Source organism: Leptidea sinapis, chromosome 19 (genome assembly GCF_905404315.1).
Source record: "Leptidea sinapis chromosome 19, ilLepSina1.1, whole genome shotgun sequence".
Classification (NCBI taxonomy): Eukaryota; Metazoa; Arthropoda; class Insecta; order Lepidoptera; family Pieridae; genus Leptidea; species Leptidea sinapis.
The window spans coordinates 11,493,345-11,521,221 of NC_066283.1; the positions used below are offsets into that span (position 1 = coordinate 11,493,345).

A 27,877-nucleotide genomic window follows, 5' to 3' on the forward strand; every position below is an offset into this window, starting at 1 on the left:
AAGCGTGCGAAACAGTTTAAGAGTGAATTGGGCCGCGTGCGATTACAATAAGATTTAATTTAATGTGATTTGAAATTGTCTATGTCCAGAATTGTCGGCCATTTTTATGAAATGGTTTTAGAGTTACTCTTACCGAATATTTCGTAATCATTGTAGTTTAATTAGTATTTTATGTGAATATATTGGCAAGATATTATATTGATTAAATATATTATGCTGGAAGGGGTATCGTAGTTATTAAAGTCAAAGTCAAATACCTAATATGTATATAATATCTATTACTAGCTGATGATCGGTGCTCTTCTAACCTAAACTATTCCATATTATATGTATACAAAATTTAAAATATTTTTTGCTAATTACGAGATTTGTAGAAGTTCAATTACTTCAATAATAATTTCATTCTTCCTTGTTCTTGTAATGACATAATGTCTCAGCAGAACTGTCAAACTGTACGTCAAAAATTTATATCAAACAATTTTTCAAACAGCAATAAAATAATTTGAAATAAAAAATATATTTATTCCAGCAGTTGCCCGCGACCGTATGATTTCTGATTTCCTATTAGATTATTTTCTTACTGGAAGGGCAATCAAACTTATCGAAAAAAGTCCTACCGCTAGTAAAAACCGGATTTCATACTACTTACCTAAAGAAGTCGCAATTTTATATTTTTTTTTTAATAAAAAGCTGACGGTTCTATTTTTTCCAAACTTCCAATTTATAAACAAAATTTCAATTTACATATTGTTATAAGCCACGCAGGTCGTGAAAGAAACAATTTCTGAGATGTACACCGGCTGTTTGCAAAGTTTGATTCTGGCTTTATTATTATAATAAGATTATCGAGTCTTATAATTTCGTAACCAGAAATTGTCGCTTTGTTTAAATTACAATTGGTAACCCGATGGTATGGAAAAAAATAGATAGTCCTATTTTTTTAAACTTCTATGTAAACAACATTCTTCAAGTTCTTCTTTAGGGTTGAAGAATAACTAAACCATCTGGTGAACTGATTCTGGAGCACGCCACATACAACTGACCATGCGAGAAACAACCATTTCTGAGATCTATCCCGGCCAGTTTCAAAGTTTGGCCCTTTATTAATTGTCATCACGTAGCATAGTTTAACCGGAAATTGCAGAAGTTTACAATCAAATTGGTATCAAGGGAATCCTAGGGATAAACACTGTTTCTCCTGTTTAAAAATAGTGGTTTCGATCACATGTTTATGCAAGGTCTTAACCTAAAGTCTGGTTTTTGACTTTAGATTAATTAATTAGAAAATTTTGGACTTTAGATTGCCCATTTAGAGTAATTGGAGCGCCAAATTTGAGGTATAAGATGTGAGGTTGTATTCCTGGTGGTTCAAGAGTGAGAAGAAATTCTACAGGATAATGCACAGCATTATCGACATCTAATACAGTGGTCTAAAGATTCATATTATATTTGAACAGTTGGAAGCTTTTCTAGCAAAAAATTATTAATACTGTTGGCTGAGGTCATTTCTTGGAGACAGAATAGCTCTTTCTCTCAGCCATGCAGCGGAATTTACTCTAGATTTAATAATTTTGCGGTAGATTATGTCCGTTAAGTTAGTGAGATCTTTCACGACATCACCAAGATTACTGGTAATGTTTATTTCATCTCCCTACTCCAAAATGTTTCCATCACCAATGTCTAGCAACAAATTGGAGAACTCCTCCGTCTTTCAATCATGTTCAAGATAGAATTATTTTTAAAGACAAAAAATTAACTTTGGGCCATAGAACTGATGACTTTAGGCAAGCCTTCACTTCATCTGCACGTGTCCCTCGTGAGACAACACGCAACGTCTGTCTGATGTCATCAGCCAATAGTACCGTAGCTCCGCCCATAAGTCGGTTACAATTACTTATATCTCGGAGAGTCCTATTAGTAGCTTCAATGCCTTTCTTATGGGCCATAATACACTCATCCCATACAATACTTCTGCTTGAGCTCGTTGGCGTTGCGTAGAGACGTCGCTTCATTGTGCGTCTTCTACCGGATTTATCACGGGGAGTGTTCCAAAGATCTGTTTCACCTGATTTCTGCTCCCGAATTCCACCTTCGCACAACACGCCACAAGTTAGGATATCATCTCCACCATCTGGATGTGTGTGTTTTCAAGGAGCTTTCTTCCATGTACTACAAAGCCGTGGAATGAACTTCCTTGTGCTATATTTCCGGGACGATACGACATGGGTACCTTAAAAAAAAAGCGCGTACACTTTCCTTAAAGGCCGGCAACGCTCCTGTGATTCCTCTGGTGTTGCAAGATAATTTGGGTATCGGTGATCACTTAACACCAGGTGACCCGTACGCTCGATTGTGCTCCTTTTCCATAAAAAAAATCACAACGTCGCTTATTTCCGCCGTGAAGCAGTAATGTGTAAGCATTACTGTGTTTCGGTTTGAAGGGTTTACTGGGCAAATGAGACTTAATATCTTATGTCTCAAGGTGTCGAGCGCACTTGTAGTGCCGTTCAAAGATTTTGGGTTTTTCAAGAATCCTGAGGGGCACTGCATTGTAATGGGCAGGGCGTATCAACTACCATCAACTCATCGTCCTGCTCGTCTCGACCCTTACTGTCTCTATAGTAACTACTTTTATTGTAACTCTATCTATTAATGTAATTACAGATTAAAATTCTGTAGTAACTATTCTGTAATAAATGCTGAAAATGATTATATGAAGTAAAAACTACCAGTAGGATGAAGTGCACCAAGAATACTGTTAACATTTCCGTATTGGAACGTTAGGATGAACGAAAATAGCTGCCAGCGCCTGGCGGTCCAGTAGCAAATATAAATTAGCTAACTCTTAAGTCCGTTGACAGATTGTAAATTAAGTTACTCTAATGAAATAGATAAGTAGCTATGTAGTTGCGAGTTAGGAGTTATTCGCCAGTAGGTATGTAGGTACTTATGTATGTACGTGCCACACGGAAACAATGAGATATTGTGATTATTGTTCCTAGTCACTGTAAAAACATTTTAGCGAATACAACATGACAACACTTGATACTTTTAAGCAACACGTTACATAATAATTTGGCTAAGAATTTCATTGCCACCAAATTCTGTTTATAATTGCGGCATCAACCGCAGTTACCAACTTGACTTAGTAATCGCTCGCGTAACCTTTTAATGTTTCAAACAATATAGTACTTACCTACATTGAAACAATATTGAGTACGATTGGCTTGTATAACTATACTTTTAATTATATTAAAAATAAGAGCTGTAGTTTCCGAGCACCACAACTTTGATACTTTCGGAAGGTAACAAAATATATGTTATTCCAAAATTTGTGACCAATTTTACGGTATTTTTTTGATTGATATTCCTATTTTATACTTTTGAATTTCAATCATGTAATGAAATACTAAATAATTTTCCAAGATATACTTCAATATATCCGTAAAAACTGCATCAAAATCAAGTAAATTGATTCTGCGACATGAGATCTATTCTAGATCTTGGGACACTCCTTTTATCAGAGAGAACAATTTGAACAAAACATAAGTTTGTAGCCATACTACTATCACAATAAGAGGTGGCTTGAGACTGACAAATAAAACTATATTGGGTGTCACACATAAATATTTGTTTCTGGCAAAGACATACATAATTATTTGTGTATGATTCAAAATTGAAGCAGTTGATCAGGTTGTCTGATGTGTTTAGATAGATTATTTTGTGCTTATTACTTAGAAAAGCACCAGCTGATCAACGATTGCCAATACGGTTTTCGTTGCTCAGCTAGGGATCTTCTTGTATATCTCACCCATAATGGGCACAAGCGGGGTGTTAGCGGTGAAAGCCTTCGATCGGGTGCAGCACAAAGCGCTCATAGCGAAACAGACATCCTGTGGGCTTTCCGAGAGGTTTCGGAGATGTGTCACTGGCTTTTTGGCTGATCGGAGCATCAAGGTCGTTATCGACTGTGCATGCTCTGACTTAAAACCCGTAAACACTTATGTCCCGCAAGGTTGCGTGCTATTGCCTACAATGTTTCTTCTGTATTTCAATGATATGCTGCAAATTAATTGTTAGCTTCTTATACCAGCCGTGCCAACTTCTTCCGGGATAGTGCCGACTAGAACCGGAATAAACTTGTATCCGAAATCAAGACTATACTTTGCAAAGTTTCAGAACGGCGCAGCCATAATTAAGTTGAATTTAACCCTAAGACACATGTTAGTGCATCCACCGCTTAAAAGTCTTCCATTATTAGATCCCCTCGATTGAAGATCACTCCTCTAACTGACACAGCCTGTATCGGTATACTTGGCGTCGATATATATATGCATAGCCACGTAGTGGAATCAATTACCGGCTGGTGTTTCCCCCATTCCCAAATCGATATGACTTAGGGACCTTGAAGAATAGAGCATTCCTTAAAGGCCAGCAACAAATCTTGACTTGAAATTGACTCCTGGTGTGACCCCCCATCACATGAACCTCTTGTACGTTTGCTCCCTCTTATAAAAAAACCGCATATAGTTATCAATTGAGTAAAAGTTCATTGAGGACGACGTCTCATCTTGATTAATTGTAACACAAGTTGTGGTCAACGGTAGTCAACTCATTTAGTTTATGCTTAGCGTTGGTAGCAATAACTCGTCATCGTTCTCAGGAACTGAACATTTCTCGCACTTCTCTGAGAAGAATGTTGCATAAAAACCTCGGTATGAAGGCTTACAAAGTTCAATTAGTCCAAGAACTGAAGCCTCATGACCATCCGATGCGTTTTTGTTTCGCCCAATGATCTGAAGATTGTTTGGCAGCTGGAGATGAAGAATTTTAAATTGCAATGGGGTCCCCATATTGAAGGATTGGCGAATAGGCTTAGATTTGCAGCACATGTGGTTAAAAAATTAACAGTTAACTGACATAGATACTACATAGACTGGGAATGAAGCGAACACCCTCAGGTTCTTTAATTATAAATGTTTATTGTATGATATTATATTGTAATCCATATTGTTACGTAAAAAAAGCCCGCTGTGTTTCTTGCGCCCGTTCTTCTCAGGTGTGAGGCAGTCTATACTGAATGGGTGGTAGTTTTTGGCGTTCAATAAGTGATTTTGAATCCTATTTTGAATAAAAATATTTGAATTTGAATTTTACCCAAATTGATGTTTATGGATTTTTTTGCACATTCTGAGCCACAGCAGTAATGTGTTTGGTTGACCGCACCGGACGAGAAGGTACACGGATTGCTTTGTCTAATAACGATCTACATGAAGGAACACACTTTATAAATTGACGCACAAACTGAACTGACGGCGGATCATTTCTCGAAAAATTTTCACGTAAATTTCTTACAGTTTGAGTTAAAGACTCGCTTCTTTGGAAGTAAGTTTTTAATATTTTCCGATTTTGTTCGAGTGAATAGCGTACCATTTAGCAAATGTCAAACATAAAACTAACTTCCTGTCAAAAAGTGAATGTCATTTTACCTTTCAAAGTCAAAGTAATAGGTACTTTAAAATTTAAAACACTAGCTGGCCCACCGTTTATACATATATGCCTATACATATTCATAGCTTTTAGATATTTTGTTAAATTCAAAATAAAATGTTTTTATTCAAGACAGGATTTAAAATCACTTCTATAGTTTACTGCAATTATTTACTAAAAAGTCGAATATCTTTATTGAAACAGGTTCATGAAAAACACTTCTGAATTATTAATTATAGTTCGTAGCACTACCAACAATAACTCATTTCAAGACTCCTTCCCATTTCCCAAAAATAGAAAATAAAAAAAAAGTCTTTACCTTCACGCCCTGTAGATGCGCTTCCGAATTGAGCTCGACTTTGGACACGAAGAATCCAGTAGCGAATTCCTTTCCACCTCTGATGGAGAAGCCGAAGGCTGGGACGGCTCGGCGGGGTCTCAGCAGTCGAATGACCCGCACGTGTCTCTCCAGTGCTGCCGTGTCTCCGCGCGACCCAGACCTCGTGGATGCCGAGGTTGTAGATATGGCGTACATTGCCGCGCTGAAATGTCATCACCACCTCAATAAATATTTGAAAGTACAATGATCAATTAAACATTGTAAAACCCATACAACATTGGCTCGCAACTCACCCTGGGCTTCCCCGGGGCATAAAAATAATAGGGAAGTGGCTGGCCCGAGGGTGTCGTAACTTACGTAAATGTTACTCGTAAGATCCGACTAAGGTTATTTAACAATGAGAGGATACTTTGCACAGGATGCCGGCTAGATTATGGGTACTACAACGGCAATAAGAATTTCTGTGTTTCGGTCTGAAAGGATCCGTAGCTAGTGAAATTAATGGGCAAATGAGACTTGACATCTTATATCTCAAGGTGACGAGCGCAGTTGTAGTGCAACTCAGAACTTTTGGGTTTTTCAAGAATCCTCAGCGGCACTTTCTCGTAATAAGTAATAACAATCATTAATTATGTAAGTTACAAACCACTTTTTCGGAAAATTAATTAAGTGGAATGCGACCAACAGTACCCCCGTGAGCCTTTTTTACAGAACTTTTACTTCTTACGAAATCTTAAAAGTATCAGATAATAATTTCGTGTGATTTTCGAAAAATAACAAATCACAAACCCAATTATTTTTGTAATAGCTACGATAAAATTATTATTTCATTTATTCAATTTAATTCATTATACAGGATGTAAATAGAGAACCCGAATATGTAAGTGTTCCTTACAGTTTCCTTTAACAAAATGATACCTCCGAGTCTAAGGTATAAAAATTTAATTGGTATCATATTAGTTACATAGTTGTTTTATATTTGTTAGAAAGTATACATTGGTACAAAGAAAGTAACTTTAATTTAACTAGTATTCTGGCTGACTAGGATTCCCTACAAGACAAAGATATATTTAACACAATATACTTACTTAATGATACGTAAATACATATAAACATCCATGACTCGGAAACAAACATCCATATTCATATAAATGTTACCGGGATTCGAACCTCGGACCTCTAGCTCAGAAGACAGGGTCATTAAACACTGAGCTATATTGGTTGTCATGTTTCATAAATAATTTGCAAGTCTTTTGCAGACTTTTTAGCCAACATTGTAATGCAATGTAAATGAAGCGTACTTTATAAAGTGTTATATAATAATATGTTTTGACATACAAAAAGACGAATGAACCGCGGAGCCTTAGTAGCAACGGGTAGCAAGCCCTAAAAAGTAGACTCTTAAAGCCGAAGTTAAACTCAAAAACAAATAAACTTCAATCAATTAAGCTTAAACTTAAGCGGTTTTGAATCTCACTATAAATATTTATTTTAGATTACTGAATGTACCATATGTTCGGAAAAAGTAGAACTCGTGAGAAGAACATACAAGAAACTCAACGGTCACGCTTTTCAATCAAATAAGAGTATTTTACAATGGCTGTAATATACATAACAAATTAGTTTGTAAGGTGCTGCATGCAATAATCCAAAAAGTCGTAAATAATAAACTGTATAAGTATAAATTATCGTATATTGGACCAACCCTTAGAGCTTGAATTCATTGTTTGTATAAGGATAACGAATATAATGATCAGATTAATTGTTTTGATACAGTAATAAAAATATTTGCACAACATTTCACTTTAGTTGTTCGTGTTATAATATTATAAAATCATAGTCGACATGCAGTGTTGGCATTCAGTTATTTTAGTGTATTTATTACGAACAAGCCTGTGCTAAAGCGTGACTCTTTACAACACAAACAGCTCACATTATTGTAATATTTCTATTGTCTACAATCTGTCCTTGACATTACAACATTCTCAACGAACATTGACAAGTGAGCCGGTAAGGACGAGTGAGCGCCAATATTGTGAGCACATTAGTTCTATAACACACACTGCATTAGTAACCACATGTTTCATACATAATATAGTTAATGTAAAAAGGTAAAACAAGAGGTTACAGAGCTCTACAGAGAGGGCAAAAGTGCAGATCGCAACGGAGCAGTGCAATGACCTCGGCCAGAGCCTGCGAGCACAACCGACACAGCCTCTTATGGAGGGTTCACAGGGCTAAGCTGAGCGGGAGCGGGAGCGGGTTGAAACACTACGTACGAGATGATAACCTGCGTGGCTTCAGAACTGGGTAACTACACTAAGATTTTTACGTTATATTTACAAGAGCGACATCTCAAGTCAATTTCCTAATATGCAAATATAGGGGTTGAACAGGTTATCAAGTGTAGAGTAGATCTTGTAGATGAAGCCACAACCTGAGAGTTGAACAAAGCATACAAGATTTTATGACGATACGTCACTCGAATGGTTAGAGCACCGGTACGGAACGCCGGAGGTCGTGGGTTTGAGTCCCGCATAGTTCATAAAATTTTGTTTTTCAAATTTTATTTGTGTATTAATCCTAGAAGTGAGGGTTATCACTAGAGAAAAGAAAACAACAAACTGCTTAGATTTTTATATTAGTATTTACTTACTGCATAAGTTTTACCGATATCACATACATTTATTGCCAATGATTGGCGCAACTTACGCACATGTTACGCACTGTCGAGTAGTAATAGTTGTCGCACTTTGCGACTACGCCTGCGGTATCTAGTTGAAGCGCAGCGCAGACCAAACCATAATCTAAGATTTTATAATTCTTTTGTGAAAAGTGAAAACGAATGTTTGTTTCTTAACAATAAAATAAAATATCTTTGTCGCTGTTAATGACATTGATATAGCGTGGCATTCGAAAATATTTATTGGATCATCAGCATTATCCACACTACCAACGAGAATCACTACGTTTTACACAGTACTTTCGAAGCAATAATTGTGAACATGTACACGTTATATCTATACGTTAGAAAGCTCGAATATCTGGGCCATATACTTAATGCTAAATTCTAAATATGACCTGCTGCAGCTCATAATACACGGAAAGATAGAAGGCAAACGAAGACCTGGCCGCAGACGAACATTCTGGCTTAAGAACCTTCCCTATTGGTTCAGTTTCAGTACAAAATCACTGTTTTGGGCAGCGGTGAACAAAATCCAGTTATTCTTAATGATAGACAACCTCCGATAGAAGATAGCCGTAGAAGAAGAAGACACGTTATTATAGGTCTATTTAATTATTAATTATCATGTATTCTTGTTATTTTGTTTATCCGCTTCGAATTCACCAGAAAAGTTTATGTTAAACACGTGTGGGTCCGCTGACTAAGTCGCTATGAGCGTTAGGTGTACGAGCAGCAGACCTTCTCCAGATCAAACCTCAATGACTCTCAACAAATGTTCTGTACATTTATTAATAAAACGCTGGAAATATATCAATCATCTCTCACTGCCTGACAAATAAACTTGGTATAAAGTTATACTTGCCTACGATTGGTTTATTCGGACGTATAACGTTTCCCGCGTTTATTTGCAAGGCTTCTTGACATTCGGAAAACTTTAGAATTCCCACCGCTTGATTCTGCAGGACCGTGTTCTTCTGATAAAACTTATTTTAAATAAACGTGTGGGGAATTAGTGATAGGTTGCTTATAAATAATTGTACTTATAGTAAGTAATAATTGTACTAATAATAATAAGTAATTGGTACTTGTTATTTAGTTAAGTATAATTGATTTTCTGATGTTAATTTCACCTATATGTTTTATTAATAAATTGTACATCATTTAAACGAAATTACATAAAGAATTGAGAAAAATATGGCTGCCAGTCAGCCGCAACATAAGGGTTGCCAGGTGTAAACAGATACATTTTTGTTGATAATTTGTAATCAACTGTTTTCTTTTTGTAAGTTTAATACAACCATTTTGATAAACCATGGTTGCTAGTTAAAAAATGGCCGCAAGCAGAGGTTGCCGTGATTTTAATAAACGAGTCTCGCTCCAGTTAAGCAAGTATTTGTTTTTTAATCAATTTTACATAATTTTAAAGGAAATTGTGTAAGAAATTGATAACATGGGATTGCCAGCTCTCAGTCAACCGCAACTTTAGGGTTGCCAGGTGTAATATTGATAATTATTTATATCTCTATATCTGTTTTTTTTTTTAATTTGAATACACAATTGACGTTTTATATTTACTATTGGGATCTTGCAATATGACAGTGTTGTCAGCAATATAGTCAACATTTTGTATATTCTTGGTTTATACTCAGGTATAACTTTATACCATGTTTATTTGTAAGGCCGTCAATTTATAGAATAATTGATAGAACTAAAATACGCTTATCGCCTTTATTCTTATGACATGGAGAATAAGTTTAATTAAATCATCTTCATATTTTTCTTGTTATAATATAATAAGTACATTAAAGACTCGCTGTATGTTCACCTCACAAATATGCAGGTATGATGTAGACACGTAACACATAAGTCATGCGGGCGGATGGGAGTTAAATGCACTTATAATGTCGTGACGATTTTATCACGCACGCGAAATTGACCACAAGAACATTTGAAATTGCGGGAAACACGTCACAAATGTTAGTTTCTGTGGATTGGTGGTCGGCGAACACAGAAGAGTATAACAGAAAGCAAACACTAAAAATATATTGATTGGGGAACTTTTCAAAAGGTGGAACTATTTTTGGTCACCACACTTCCGGGTCTAGCACATACGGGGGAAAACTTTCGTGCGCAATTAGTTGACAATTTTTAAGTTAATATCATAAATTAATTATTAAAAAATATCAGTATATCAAATTGTATTAACGTGTAGAAACTGCCAATAGAAGTGAAAACTTAGAACTTTTAGCATTAAAATTTTAAATTTCATAATGTTTACAAACAATTAAAATATTTATTAAAATTTATTTTTAAAACTTATATTATGTTCAAAATATACGAATCAGACAAAAACACTATTTCAACAATGCTACAGTGCATGTTGTTGAAATAGTGTGTTGAATATATACACATTGAACTTTTCAGTAAATCCATTCAATTTCTCTTATAAGATATACACAGCACATCACAACGTTGCACAATACGTCAGCTGTATAGTTACAGATATACTGGCTATTTTCCCCTACCAAAATGAGCACAACGCGGCTAGAGAAGTTTTCACTTCAAAAATGTTTACATTTGAAGAGCACCGCTACAACAAGATGTTAATAATGACCGGTAGCCGTAATAGCCGGTAGGTCCTACATACTTCGATGGAACCAAAGCACCGCTACAACAAGATGTTAATAATGACCGGTAGCCGTAATAGCCGGTAGGTCCTACATACTGCGATGGAAGCAAGAGCACCGCTACAACAAGATGTTAATAATGACCGGTAGCCGTAATAGCCGGTAGGTCCTACATACTTCGATGGAAGCAAGAGCACCGCTACAACAAGATGTTAATAATGACCGGTAGCCGTAATAGCCGGTAGGTCCTACATACTGCGATGGAAGCAAGAGCACCGCTACAACAAGATGTTAATAATGACCGGTAGCCGTAATAGCCGGTAGGTCCTACATACTGCGATGGAAGCAAGAGCACCGCTACAACAAGATGTTAATAATGACCGGTAGCCGTAATAGCCGGTAGGTCCTACATACTGCGATGGAAGCAAGAGCACCGCTACAACAAGATGTTAATAATGACCGGTAGCCGTAATAGCCGGTAGGTCCTACATACTACGATGGAACCAAAGCACCGCTACAACAAGATGTTAATAATGACCGGTAGCCGTAATAGCCGGTAGGTCCTACATACTGCGATGGAACCAAAGCACCGCTACAACAAGATGTTAATAATGACCGGTAGCCGTAATAGCCGGTAGGTCCTACATACTGCGATGGAAGCAAGAGCACCGCTACAACAAGATGTTAATAATGACCGGTAGCCGTAATAGCCGGTAGGTCCTACATACTGCGATGGAAGCAAGAGCACCGCTACAACAAGATGTTAATAATGACCGGTAGCCGTAATAGCCGGTAGGTCCTACATACTGCGATGGAAGCAAGAGCACCGCTACAACAAGATGTTAATAATGACCGGTAGCCGTAATAGCCGGTAGGTCCTACATACTTCGATGGAAGCAAGAGCACCGCTACAACAAGATGTTAATAATGACCGGTAGCCGTAATAGCCGGTAGGTCCTACATACTGCGATGGAACCAAAGCACCGCTACAACAAGATGTTAATAATGTCCGGTAGCCGTAATAGCCGGTAGGTCCTACATACTGCGACGGAACCAGAGCACCGCTAGAACAAGATGTTAATAATGACCGGTAGCCGTAATAGCCGGTAGGTCCTACATACTGCGATGGAAGCAAAGCGTACCTCCCTATCACTTAAAAGGTAACTTTGCATGTACAAAAGTAATTAAAATTATAACTGCGCTTTTGACCTCATAATTATCCAATTATAGTGAGTAATGCAACATTTCTCGATAAAATTAACAATTAATATAAAAACACATTATAAATAATCATTTTTTTTTCTCCTATAAAAATGACTTCCCTCAATTCTGGACATATACCCAATATTATATGTATTTGTACAATTTATATAGACGATATAGTATAAACTATTGTAAATTAATAATTATTACTATTTTACCACATATCTATGACGCAACATACATCATAGTATTATTATTTATCTCTATAGTTGTGCTGCTATCTAAAGGATCTACTTTACATTTGACACCTGCGTTCGAATCCCGTACCGATTCATGATTTTTGTTAAGGATTAATTTTATTCTGATAACCTAGTAGTATGTATGTTACTCATGTCAACACACACGCAAACAATAAGTACAAAAATTAGTAGGTACTCATAGTCTGTTATATTATTAGTTGGCACCAAACAAAACCTACATTAATTTTAACCTTGTATATATTATTACGAGTACTCACGATATATATTTTATTAATTTGGTACCTACATTTCGATCCAATTGCATGAATCGTGGTCGCGGCGGAACTACGGTGGCGGCGAGAAACTCTTAACACATTGACACTTGACACATGTAGTACATCAATCTGTCCACTTGGCGCCTAATTAGTTTTCGTCTTTGATTCCCTAATTTACGACACACACTACTGACAACGCCCATACTTTTGGGTCTTTTTGTTGCATTTGTACAGCAGAGAGAGACCACGGGATTCCATGTTTGTGCTAGTCTAAAACTATCCTCCCTATAAATTTTTTTACGATGCTTTTTAATTTTAATAGCTTCTCTATCATCACTCGTGGGTTGTGCAGCTCGATCCAGTGCAGTACCGGCTTTAAGCAAGTGTTCGGCTATTGTGGATTTTTTAGGATCGTTATTCGCTAATTTATACCTTAACGCGTTGAGAAATAGCTCTTTTTTTGGTCCAATAAAGGAGCTTCCGCAGCTGCAGTCAACTTTATAGACCCCGGGGCACTGGTTTTTTTTTTTTATTTATTATTTAATACTGTCTTTTGATGAACGTAGGTAGGCAACCACTTTTTTGAAGGGTGGAAAAATAGTTTTTATATCAAACTTCCTCCTATTTATCATTTACAACTTTCATGTATGGTAGAAATGCCACTTGCCGTTCCGTTGGATCGAAATATCGGCACCAAATTAATAAAATATATATCGTCATAAAAATTACAATGTCAAAGTTCCGCGATGAACAAAGTATAAAATTTAACCTTGTCCAAATTATGAATAGTATCCGACTAGCTACATATTACTGCTATGAATGTTGAATTTCAAAATATTATAAGCTAATAATAAATATATCTAAGCTGTGTAGTTTACAAATCACGGTGAAAATATTCGAAGGCCTTTAAGTTCTAGAAAACAGTAAATGTGAAAACAAGTTTAACAATACCAATAGGCCTTGGAACACCAAATGGTCTGCCCACAAGTGGTCTTACATTGCTTAACAACAACTCGCCAAGTACAGGCACTGACAATATTGTTGAATAACAACCAAACAATTGTATACACATAGTCTTTGCTTTATACCTAACAGCAATAAGAATTGTAATCCAATTAAAACAAAACCTTATTCAGTACAGTATATTTCGTTCGTTAACAATTTGCTATTTTTTAAAATGATACTTCTTTGAGTTACTTCTTTGATTAATTGGAGAAAATAAATTTGAAAACAAGTCAATTTTGTTTTCTAATTCCATTTGTGTAATTATGTGCGTTATCATTAAATGACACATTCACCTTAAGGTTAAGTGTGTTTTTAACATTGTCTTTATAACTGCATAAAAGAGGCAAAATACACGGGTTTGCCATCTGGAATACGAGCATTAAATATTTCCAGTCAAGACGATGCACATGTGGCCTTTGTTATCAAACACCGGACAACCTTACTCCTATAATGTGCATATTCTTATAAATATAATGGAAAAATAAAAACAGAATTATTTATTTGTATAAAGTATGTTGCATGTTTTAAAATATAGTGTCTCTGGCTAACGATTTTCATTTTGTGATTGTTTACAAGGACTCACTCAGGCACATCAATTCTTATAGTATATAAGTTTTGGTTTCCGTTTAAAAAAATAAATACATGGAATTCTTGTGAACACATTTAATTCAACCTTCAAAGGCTAAGTTGAGGCGGCCGGTCGTAATTAATTAGTATTAAAGGGGGCAACGAGACAAGAAGGTTAGCTGATGGAAATTAAAAGAAATCAGCGACTCGTGGGCATCATCAATGTCTGGTGTGTGTCAGTGATGACTTGCGGTACTCAGACGTGGTCGATAACTATGGGCCCTATGAGGAAGCTCACTGTCGCTCAGAGGGCAATGGAGAGGGCTATGCTAGGATTTTCCCTGCGAGATGGAATCAGAAATGAAGAGATCCGTAGGAGAACCAAAGTCACTCACATACCTTCACCTCGCCGGAATATGTTAGACGAGGGCAGCGCAGGAGCTACCGTCGTGGAGATCTTTGGGGGAGGCCTTGGTCCAGCAGTGGACGTCTTCCGGCTGATATGATGACATACTCCAGACTTAAAGGTCCTAAAGTCGTATGTATTCGGGGATACAGCGGCCGGTATACGTTCTCACAAAGTAGGTGTACGTGCCAAAACGTTTGTAGTGAAACGCGCGGTTGTAGAATGCCAGACATCAACGTGATACGGATGCAATTTTCCCCATGAAATATGCAGTTGAAGATCCCACAGCTATACACCACACCAGAGATCAATCCGATCGAACATGACTTGATCAAGCTTCCAACCACTCTTCTTTGTACGCGGTCAAATGAGCTGGAACTAGGGAGCCGCCGCTCAGATGTGAGAATAGTACTCCACGTGATGTCTTTTATATCTCATAAACATATCTTCGTTACTTTTACTTGTACAATATTATGTAAATACTGTTAATAATCATAATAATTACAAAATTTACTAGAAGTCTTCGACGATTGGAATTTTAAAAGAGAAAGTGATCAATGATTTTAGATTTGGCACAATATGATGTTTGTAAGAACCTGTATTACAGAGTGTGTCTGAGCAAGTTTTGTGAATCAATTAAAAAACAAGATCTACACAAACCTAGCTGTACTAATAATCATCGGATATGATACTAAAATTGGCGAAATTGATTTCATGAAGTTGAAGCGAAGGCAGTAGCCATTTTGTTTGTGTTTAGTTAGAAATGTTTCTAACTAACTCAGCGCAGGTGTTGGTATGTTCTCTCAACCGTGAATCCCTCTCGCCCGGTCAACAACTGTTCCACGTAAGTTACCTTTTTTTTTAAGAGCAATGGCCTGATCAATTTACTAATTACCTTTCCATCTAAATCTTATAATCGCCTAGTATGGAGCTATGTAACCATACTAGATGTACCCTAAAAGGGTATAGTAGACCATAAATGATGATACCAGTTTTTTAATCATTCTTAAATATTCGTATCAAGGTTGTAGTCTGTATATCTAAAAGTATATACTTATATGATATATTTACGATAATAAAGCTTATACTTTAATAAAAAATGGCCACCTTTATCATTTGAAGTTAATTAATATACTCCTGTTTTAAGTAAATATTATAAACAAAGGGATCCGAATAACTTACTTTCTCAGTCATTGTCGTTAGTTCGATTTAATAAAGGTCGGTAAATCAAAAGCTAGATGGGTTACCTACCTATTATACATTTTGAGCAACGATTCTATTTCACAACATAAATTATTATTACTAGTTAACTATATTGTGAGAGACTTACGTAAAGTTTGAGTGACGTTTTTGTCATAAAACCAAAACCAGCATTCTTTACCGGATTTGTTCTACGAATTAACTTATTTCGTGACTTGAACCTCGTTTGCCTAAACTTTATATCGCTGTGGATCAATACTCCTTGGTAACGAAATATTGCGTCCCCTCGTGCTTTGAAAGGATTCCTAATTTCCGGCAAACGTTTGCTATATCAGAAGGTATATACTGGCTACAACGCGACGCTTTAACGACACGGGAAACATAAGTAGTGGGTGGATAAAATTATATCAAATTACTTACATGTAATCATCTCTTACAGTATTTACATAAAGTTTTGTTATGTCATTCGATCATAGTTACTGTATATTGGTCTCCATGAATATATATTATAGGGGTCTGTAGCTACATGTTGTGATTGCTAAGGCCAATTCCTGCCAAATTTCCAACGGCGTCTTTGTACTTTATAGATATAACATTAACAATATATACATTTACATTTATTGAAGCTCGATATAATCCCAGCCGACCTTATCCAAGCGTGACAGCTCACTCATTTTCAATTCCCTACAAATTAAAGTAGGTACTCAGTGCGCGAAGTTATAATTCCAAAATCAAGCTCTGTATATGTAAATTATACAATTTTAACCATTTATTATCGCTTCATATCATTCATATTATTAAATAAATGTTTAAACAGGCACGTTACCTCACTATATCTACTTATTTACTTATTTACTTATTTAAAACATCATAAAATCCACAGAACTTAGGTTACTTAAATTACTTACTTAAATTAGGTTATAATAATACTATTTTGTAGAACTTGCATCTAATAACGGATTTACAATATTTATAATAAGATTTGATATTTGTGCGTGTGTGGTTTGGTGAGAGTGCGTGTGTGTGTGTGTGTGTGTGTGTGTGTGTTTGTGAATTACTCTAAATTAAACCTTCCTTTAGATTTTTACTAACACTCCTTTTAAAGCAGCCTTTACTGTTATTAAAAAGTTCAGTACTGTTGAATTGCTTATTATAGCTGCATAGAGTGCAACAGATTACCGAATTTTCATAATAATTAGTGTGACTCAGCGGGACTTTGAATAGAGACTGTGTCTAGTCTAGTCTACTTGTTTATTTTATGTCATTATACCAAATAAGTAAATAATATAAATGTACTTAAAATTCGTAAATAGACAATCCGTGTTTTATGATAGAAATTAAAGTTTTAAGATGCAGAGCGCATTGTTAACTAAGTTACACAGTATGTCTTATGGCAGTGTTTTTCAATCTTGTTTATCACGCAACCCTATTACAGGTTCAAAAATTCTGGTGTCCCCCTTTTTTTTTATGATAATAAGGGACGAGACGAGCAGGACGTTCAGCTGATGGTAATTGATACGTGATTACATAGGTAATCTGGCTGGTATAGACCAGCTCATATGTTATCCCGACCCCTGATTAATATTCATGCAAAAATAGAACGAAATACATTCAATATTTTTTAGTATTTGCCCGGACTTACAGACAAACATAAAAAAATATATATATATTACCTCTTCGTCTCGTTCTTTTTAGCAGGGAATAACGCGCACAGTTCTGTTATTTTTTTAAATAAATATGATAGCTATTTCATTTAATGTAGTATTTTAAGATTGTATTTAATACTGTAAATTGAAGTTCTGTGTTTTTTGTTTCTATTAAAGTGTTTTCTATTCTATTCTACTTATTTGGTTCGGTATTATTTGTATATCATGCAGCAAGTATTCAGCAAGACTACCCATATAGCCCAGTGATTAGTGCCTACAGAGGTAGAGGTCCAGGGTTCGCATCCCGGTTTTCGATATTCGGTAATTTGTTTCCGAGTCGGATGCTAATTTGAATTTATGTATGTTTAAGTGGTTATACTTAGTCTGGCCATAAATACTGTTACAATTAAAAATAAAAAAATATGACATTTGAATGTCATTTTTGTATGATTGTTCACACGGACTAGTAAAAAAAGAATTGTTTTTTTACTCGTCCGTAGATTGTTCATTGAGTTTTCTCATTTTGGCGCCAATACAATTGTACAATATTTTGCGAAATTAAAATAGATTGGGGTGATAAAGAGAACCGAATCGCTGTGATTGCATTACACTAAGTCGGTATGAAGACAAATGCAATTTTTAAAACTCTCCATACGCTTGGTATTAGCAAAATGTTTGTGTATCGTGCTATTAATAGATACATGGGGCACACTAATAGTTTTGCACTTTTTTTTTAAACTCACCTCTATTTAGAGCAATTACCGGTCACTAACACAAAGTGTCATACAAATCGCAAGTGTAAGACGTCGCTTGTCACGCACTCTAAACGAATATTCCTGGCCTGTTTTTATCGGTTGTCTAACAGCAAGAGACTCAGCTATCTAGACGTATAAATTCTCTAAGCAAGTACCATAAGCCCAGAGTGCCGTATTGTAGACTATAAGCTCCTACAGCTATGAACAGCGGTGCAAGGCTCCGTTGCGCAGGCGCAGAGGTCGTTCGCGGTTAATTGACGGGCGGCGACTCGGCCCGGCCCGGCCGGTTTGTGCACCTCGTATTTTATGGCATTTCTAAGTACTGGCTTTGTCCTATTTTATCCTAATATCACTATTGCACTGCTTTGTTGGTTTTGAATTCGACGTATATTTCAATCTATTATAACTTAGTTTTAATGGAGGAAGGCCTAAGATTTATATCGTTGCCTTGTAAGATGTATGTACCTACATATAACGAATATAGATTGTAGGTACATACATACGAAGAACATTAATTGAATCTACGGTGTAAGTACAAAAACTATTTTAACACCTTAACTGTACCTACAATTTCGGTATCGCTATTCGGTTATTTATCTCAGTTATAGAGCAAAGAGCGACTTCTCACATGACCACAATATCTGTACACCACGGGACTGTAACGTTAGCACTCTGTCGCCATTTTTGACGTTAAAAATGTCGTAAGTCCCTGAACCTTGCATACTTGTGCCCTGTTTATCAATAGTTATTTATATATATATATATATATATATATATATATATATATATATATATATATATGTCAAAATATGTGATGACACGTGCCGCACTGGCCCGTGACTTTGTCTGTAACGGGATTATAAAAGCCATTACACGGTTGGCTTTGAAATTTAGGAATATATTATGTATATATGTAATATTATTTTATACAAGTAGGTATACTTAATTGATAAATAATACGTACCTCAGTTATATATATAAAACAACAAGTTTCTTATCGGTACAATACACTTGTTTTTTCTTTACCACTTCACAGTATACTAGAAGGAGATGTAACAACATCTTGGTAACTATAGCTCTTATAAAAGTTTGTCCCTGTGCTCCCCCATCGTAAATATAATTCTAATAATTTTTCCTAATGTTCCAATGAAGTATCATTTCAAAGATATTCATAATTCGTGATTGCATGTAACCATAAATTATCACATAATAATAAATTTCCTTTAAGAATCGTTCGGTAGATTCTAGTCTAAGAGCCTTTAAACCTGTTATGAACAGAATTAATTAAAAAATTTAACAATTTAGGGTAGTTGTAGCATCGAGTGTCTTTTTTTAGAATGTTTTCAAAATCTAAAGACTATCAGTTATATAAGTCGGCTCCAAAAAGTTTTTATTTATTTGCACAAGTCATTCTAATTACGAATCTCTTCTTACGATTTACAATGTTTGTCTGGCAAGGGGTTAGAACTATCAAAAGTGTCTGGCTAATGAGGAACCATCATCTACATATTACCCAAGTAATATATATACAAATCCGCTTTTATACTATAATGTAAGTAAAATTATAATATCATGAACATTAAGGGTGTCTGGTATTGGTATTGCCACGATATTGTCTGGCAATTAATAACGTGATTTTTTATAATATTCTGAAGGTAATACCGAAAATTCGCACTTTATTATATGATGTATTCAGATCGGTATTTTGCACACCTTTAGTACCGTTTACGTGCCACAGCCACTGTAACCCAAACTCTATAATGGTCCATCGTTCTTACCTGTGTTGGGAGCATGCACTGACAAACTTTAAGTTTTTACAAAATAACGTAGTTCACGGGCTCTTGGGCAATTTTTTTATCAAACGATTTTAAAATTCCTACTTCAAATCAATTAGATCCAACATCCTCATCGTAGTCGAATATGATGTTCAATGGGACTCCTTAACGACTTACAGCAAGGGTGCGATCTGTGGCAGAATTTCTGTCTGTAATCAAATTGCAAAGCGCTTACGTTCATTGCTGCATTGTAAAATTTTGTATATCTACACATATTTAGCCAAATTGTTAGTTAGTGTACTTCAAATTCACTAAAAATCATAAAATATTTTTTTTTAACAAAAAAGCAACCGACTTCAAAAACACTATTCCAAAACAATAGATATAATGTGCACTAAAAAGTATAAAAATAATTGCGTATTTTTATACAATCTAATTCTAGTTACGATTATTGTAATTTTTGGAGTCGGTGTCATCCAAGATAGGTTTGTTACTAAATACATAGTTATAGGTGAGATGTGCTTGAGTCGTGAGGAGGCGAGACCGGGTCGCGGCGGAAGGACACCAATTCCAAAAATAACAATAATCGTCACTAGAATTAGATTAATTAATTAGATTGTATAGGAAATACGCAATTATTTTTAAACTTTTTAGAGCACATTATATCTATTGTTTTTGAAGTCGGTTGTTTTTCTGATATTTTTTCTTTATTTGAATATTGAATATTTCGATAGACTGCGATACTGGCCACTTAAAATTCACAGACAGACTGTGTGTTAGGTTTCTTTTAGAATATTTTTTTTTCTTTTTGTCGAAGATACAAGTATTTTCTTGTACAAGTAGTTATGCTTTTATAACAGTCTATTTTTATTTAGTTCTTATCATATATTTTATATTCAAAACCCTTTTTTAGCTTTCTACACGCTTCGTATATTGGATTCAGTATCTTATAAAGTAATTCCTATGTTTATATGATATACAAGTACCTGTGTATTACATTACAGCTTTTGTAAAATACTTATTTAGTTAGTGTCACGAGCTCTACATTATCCGACCATAGATATGGTAGATTCTGTAACTTAAATGAAATATTTTTAATGACGATTCAAAAGCGCTTAGTTTGATTATTAACTTAATTAGGTCTCATTGAGCGTGAAACGCAAATATTTAGGTCCGTTGTGCAATAGTGACTCTGTGCCGACTCGTAATATTATGTGGATGTGAAGTGACGGTTGCGTCAAGCACCGTGTGATGTTCTAAGATTAGTTCCACCTAAATCATTCCCATTGCATTCTTACAACGAACGAGACACGAGACAATTTATACTTTATGGCTTTACTCTCTGAATTGCAGACAGACTGTGTTCAATTATTTGTTGTTCGCTTCGAGGTTTTTAAATAATGAATTAGTAAAAATTCGTAAAGAGTCAGTTAGAATGTTATAAAACCACAGGGCTCTTATCATCATCATTTTGGAGACGTCCACTGTTGGACAGAGGCCTCCCTCAAAAACCGTAGTATATTATAAAATATATCTATCATACATCAAACCCAAGTATCTACACCTTACTTTAAAAATATAAACGGAAATGGAAAAAGAATGACACCATATTGTTCAAAAACAATGTATTACCAACATAACGCATGCAATGAGACAAATCTTTATATTTTCTTGAAAATATTATATGAAGTAATATTAAGTATATTATTTTGTAAAACTTGGAATCAGCTCATGAATTTTAGTTACTGAGCACGGGGTGGTGGGGGGTGACATATCGATTTAGTCAGATGTCATATCTGGAATAACGCGTTATTTCGAAGTTTCACATCACGCAAGGCATTACACATTCGCCTGAATAGGAACATCCATCAAGGTATATCATTATTTACCATTTTAAGAGACAGATCTGTTATTTTTTGTTACAGAACAAATTGTGCGCACGTTCGCCTCATAATTAACCGGTTTATTGAACAATAATCAATTACTAATTATCATAATGCCGTAAATATAAAATTCCCTACATCTTGAATCGGAAATAGCAAAATCAAGTTTACATCGACGACGAAATAACGGTTCCAGTTTTAATTTGTTGTTTAACGGATTCAATTTGTACAGGTCATAAAAACAATTTATGATAATAAACAAATTGTTTTAATGTTTCCTGACGTCTTTAGTTTTCTGTTTGTATCTTTTGCTTACACCAAACTTTAACCTTATCACACCTGAGACAGAACCCCATTTTGTTACCATTCTCACAAAATGTCTCATAACCTCTCCTGTATATTTATTCACACATTGCTGTATATTGTGTGTTACATTTTGCCATTCTCATTGTCCTAACTCGTGCTTAATCTCTGACATCAGTTGAATGTGATCGTTTATTCTCTCAGTATGTCCAAGCGATTCCCAACAAGTCGACAAATCTACCACATCTACTGTCAAACCACTACGGTATCTTACTCAATCATAAGATTTCAAACTGGTCATGTCTCAAATAGCTCTCACTTCTACAACGTTGAACCTAATGTATTTTCGTTTAATTTTTTCATTAATTTAATAAATTGTATAATCTCTTGTTACTTCTAATAATAAAATACGTAATTTATGATTGTGATTCCCTTTGGTTGGTCACACACAGGGAGACTGAGCTCTGCTATTGATTGTCCTTTGAAAGTTTTTCGTTCTTTGTGTTGTCGTTCATTGCTAGGTCTGTTGGTTCTGTCCCAAGGCAGTCTAGGTCTTACCTCGGTAAATGGTAGGATAAGTTCAATTAAGAGTTTGTGGCCAATCTATTCCATTTTCGGCGTATTATCTGTTATCACAATCTCATATCAATTTAGTAACATCAAAAAAGGCATGTCTACGAAGTGGTTGAAAAACTTTTGAACTCTGCTACAGTTATTAATATCTTTAGACATCGCATGTATAATAGTGGATTTCCAAACCTTTTGCAGCGGATTTAAAAATATACGTGTTTATAAACAGTTTTCATTGGTTTATGAACATTATGCAATGTAGGAAGAAAATTGTTTCATAAAAATCCTTCAATAGTTACGTGAAATCCGATTACATCCGTTGTATATTGACCTAACAATACATGTTTACTTTATACTTTTATTACACACTACATTGTAATACAATGTATTCAAGAAGAATGTCATATAGAGGGGATGACACTGGGACTATTCCTTACTCCTCGCTCCGTGTAATTAAATATGATCCTTGTTATGTTACTGACCTCTAGATGTTTCATTCTAAGGATAAATGACGTAAAAGTAAATCTCGTCTGATCAGAACCTGTGCTATATAATGTTAATATATTATAACGTAGGTGTACAATGAATATCTATGTACTATATCAAGATATTATACTTTATTATTACAATACAAGTACAATGATAACCGCGTTATTTAATTAACCACGCAACTGTGAAACCAGATCTCTTATTTCTTACTTCTCGGCCATCCTGTCTTAAAAAACATATTTCCTGTTAATTTTATATTTAATTAGACATAAGAGATCATTCTTCAAGAAAATGAAAAAAAAAAGAATTGAATTGAATCATTATTATCTTAGATTAAGGATTGGTCTCCGCTCAGCTCCAACTAGATACCGCACTACCTAAGAACAATAGCTTCTATTTTACGGCAACTATTAGATACTTCTGTCTGTGTCATCTTATACACGCTTTGTGTTATTTTACATTGAAAATAATAAAATACAAAATACCTACTGATGATTTATGATCCCAGTGTCTTTCTTATTTCTTTTAGTATTATTTTTACAAAGTTTTACTCCGCAACCCGGTATTTTACTTACATGTGCTACGTCAACGTCACACATTGTTCGAGTACTTGAGCGTAATATTTATTGCCGCACGTTGCTACTATTTGAAGAGCAGCGGAGACAGACAGAGAACCCTTAATCTAACAAAAAAAACTTAATCTGAGGAATGTTAGTATAATATTATGTATAAGTATCAACGAAATTCTTCATAATGTTTTATAAATCCTTCGATGCAATTGATACTAGTAGTGTTGAGTGTGGCCAAACAAAAGTCGATGAGCGTACGATGGTAGAAATGATACTAGAAATAGTAATGATCTGGGACACAAACAAGTTCTTACTGAGTTTCTTATTTTCTGTAAAAAAAAGTGTGTGTGTACTTATGTACCTATGCACGCAAGAAGTTATACTTCTTTGGCCTAACAAAGGAAAAATCCTTAAAATTATTTATTCCTCGTGCTATTCTTCCTTTGTGGAAAGAATAATATTGTAAAAATCTTGAAACGATGGCTTTGACAATTAATTATTAAATAACAAATACGGCTCTATGGCCTTGAATCCTTTGCCTATCCTAATAATGGACGAAGAAATAAAAAATAATAACTAAAGTCGCAAACGTCAGAAAAATTTGCAAATATTATTTGTCCATATGAAAACGTGAAAAGCCCCTATGTCACATATATATACGTCACGTCTCAGCCAGTCTCATTAATGTGGGCTGTTTTTTTATTGAACCTTAATTAAATTCTTCATTAAACAATGCTACTTTTAAATAATAGTGGGAGAGAGATAGTCATAGATATGTAAAGGTCTAAACTAAAAATCAAGCAAGCATCTATAAATGTTATCTAAGTATTGGATATTTCTCCTAATAAGTATAATGATTTCACTTTAGATGCAAGGAACACAAACATGTATGAAACAAGTTACAATATGTAAAAAGATTTTTATAGTAAAGTGAAAGATGAAACTGATATGAAAGCTTGTAATATCTGAACGAGCGTCGCTTATGGAATGAAGGCCGAAAGAAATCGTTTGAAAAAACCTGGAGAAGCCATGAATGGATGGAAAGTGAGCTGTCGAGTGAGATGTGGCTTCACACGCCTGTGATAATAATATTTACAAAACGTTGAGGTACAGTGATATTGTAGTTTGATAAACTCTATCGGTCTAACAAATAAAATTGGCTAAGCCAAGAATATGCAAAATGTTTAGAAATAGATATTTTGTTTATTCCGACAGTAAAGTTTCCCGCGTTCATTTGCATGCCTGCTTGACATTCGGAAAACTTGAGAATTATCATTGTATTGACAGTGTTGTCAACATTTTGCATATTCTTGGTTTGTTCTCAGGAATAACTTTATGCTTAGTTCATTAGTAAGACTGTATATATTTTAATTATAACGGTTACTCACATTATCCCTTTTCGTAACGATAATATCGGACAGGATTGACTTTTATTCGCATTTTATTGACATAGATTTTTTTAATTACAGTTAGTGCGGGCAAATGGGTAATATAACATAATACAATATTGTAAACAAAACATAGTGTCTTCCTCTTAATAGAGAAATTAAGAAAATTGCTGATGGACACTTTCTTTGTTTTACTCTACTTTGTAAATTAAGGCTTGATAATTGTAATTTAAATAACGAAAGTTGTATCATAAAGAGAAAAATAATTAATATTTCTGTCAGTGGACATAATATACTGGGTGGCCGAGAAGTTGACGTCCAAAGCTAAAATTTGAATTTGGCTCAATTTATTGGCCAATGTTCTGGGAAGTTTTTAAAAATTGTTTGAAGCCATAGGCTCCCCATTTTATTTATTTTTTTGATACCTTGAACATTTTCATGAATTTAGCTGGAGCAGTTATCTTGAACTTACGACTCAATTCTAAAAGTTCCGCATTTTCTAAACTACTCATAGTTTCTTATGTGTTTATTGCAACTGTAGTTAATAATTATCAACAATAAAATTAACTAAAAGTAATCAAAAAAAATAGAAACAAGTCCTAAATCACAATTAGGTGAAAAAAGCGGATAAAAGGGGAAAAAATATTATCTCCTAAATTACGCAAAATCGTAGAACATACTTATAATCGGCCAACCTGTATTGTGAGCCATCATGGAGCCAATTCATATTAATTCATGTCTAGTTAATTAATTGTTTGGTAATTAAATTAACATTTAAATGGACCAAATTTTCAAGATGACGATCCCTCTAGCCCAGTGTTTAGAGACCCACTCACTCAGATGGAGGTCTCGGGGTCGAATCCCGGTAGGTCCGAACATTTATACAATAAATATGGGTGTATGTTTGGGATTCAAAGATGTTTATAAGTAAATATGTACTTGTATTATACCCACAGTACAATGCTATGGCCAGCTTGGGGTAAGGGGTAAGATATATCATATCAGTCGAAAGACGACCATTATTAGTAGTATAAGAGCGGTAGTGATGAAGTCATCGTAATATAAAACAGGTGGCGAAAGCTGGAATAGTAGACTGGACAGTGCTATAAGAAGCATGGTGGTATCCATGGATGTAAAATTAATGAGAAACAGATCAATAACTACGACGAAATAGTTGTTTTGAAGGAGTAGTCTGGACTCAAAGGTAATCGAAACTATTGTTACTGTAACCGATTTTGTTTGACAAGTCGTACACAGTCTGCCATCATTGGCCCCACATTCCACATATTAAAAAAAAATGACAGTCAAGTCCGCAAGTCGTCTATAAGTCTATGCTTACAGCGAAGAATCGTACCTGTCTTTAATTCAATTTGAATCCAATGAGTGCCTTTTAAGAACAAACAAACTGAGAAAGTGAACAAATTAAAATTGTGTTAATTGTAATTAAGTACTTATTTCTGGTGATTCTGCGAATCAATTCTATGTATATCTAGATATATAGAAGATTTTATGTTAACCAAACACTATTTCGAATACAATTAGCTACAGTGAAAACCAATTAATATTTAACGAATATGTGCCGAATTGATAAGAAAGGCAATTTTATTTCGAAAAAAATAATACGGTTAGTCACACTTTTGTACGATGCATAATAATATGTAAATCTATGTAATCTACCGTATCGAAATATTCAAGGTTGAGATAAACTTTTCTTGGAGTACCTACATCTTGATAATAAAGATGTAGTTGTGTGAACATACCAAATCTCGTGTGAAACTGCCAAAGTAGTAACGGGATGCTGTGTCCGTTATTATCTAACAACACATTTGAAACAATGCAAAGTTCACACCTTCGTTTACTCCGTGAAAAGTGAAATTCGTTTTACATAACTAAAAAAAATTACGAAATTCATAAAAAAATTCACACAAACCTTTGACAGCGTTCGATAGTACAGTCGGCATCTACAGTGTCAATTAACAGACAATGATAATCAGCAGACCATTTCACTGTTCGTTTCTTTCACTCTTTCACTGTCCGGAAAACGTAAAGAACTGTGTTATATATGATCGGGTAATGTTTGATTGTTATACGCACTGTTGTAAGCTTCTACTGAATAGTTATTAGAACAGCGCACTAGAGGTGAGACACGTGCATCCACCGCGCGCCATCGACACGAATGGTAAAATAGTGCCGCGAAAGAAAGTTCGTTGTTGAACGTCACAAACTCACTATTCACCACAGCCTTCGACAACCTTCTTAACTGATTTTATTTAAAGCTAATATATCATGTTGGACATGTACGTAACTAACTGTTGTTACAAAAAATTGCCGATTTAAATGTGTGTGTATAGTAGAGCAGTTGAGCCTATATTATTTGAAGCATTTCTAAATTTTAAGGAGAAACTTTGCGGCATATGCGTTTGAAATATATGCGATTGTATTGGTACTAATAGGTCAAGTA

The 27,877-nt window shown here is 35.0% G+C and overlaps 1 protein-coding gene across 1 annotated transcript in view; it reads right to left on the reverse strand.

Annotated features, from left to right (window-relative positions):
• LOC126970052 (uncharacterized) overlaps nt 1-27,594 on the reverse strand; it is a 61,848-nt gene extending 34,254 nt beyond the window's left edge. Inside the window, exons 1-2 of the mRNA XM_050815733.1 lie at nt 27,347-27,594; nt 5,810-6,032 (exon numbers count right to left, since the gene is read on the reverse strand). Of these exons, the coding sequence (XP_050671690.1) occupies nt 5,810-6,025 (216 nt within the window). The 5' untranslated portion in view covers nt 6,026-6,032; nt 27,347-27,594. The remainder of the gene's footprint in view (nt 1-5,809; nt 6,033-27,346) is intronic.
• Nucleotides 27,595-27,877: the final 283 nt, after the last annotated feature.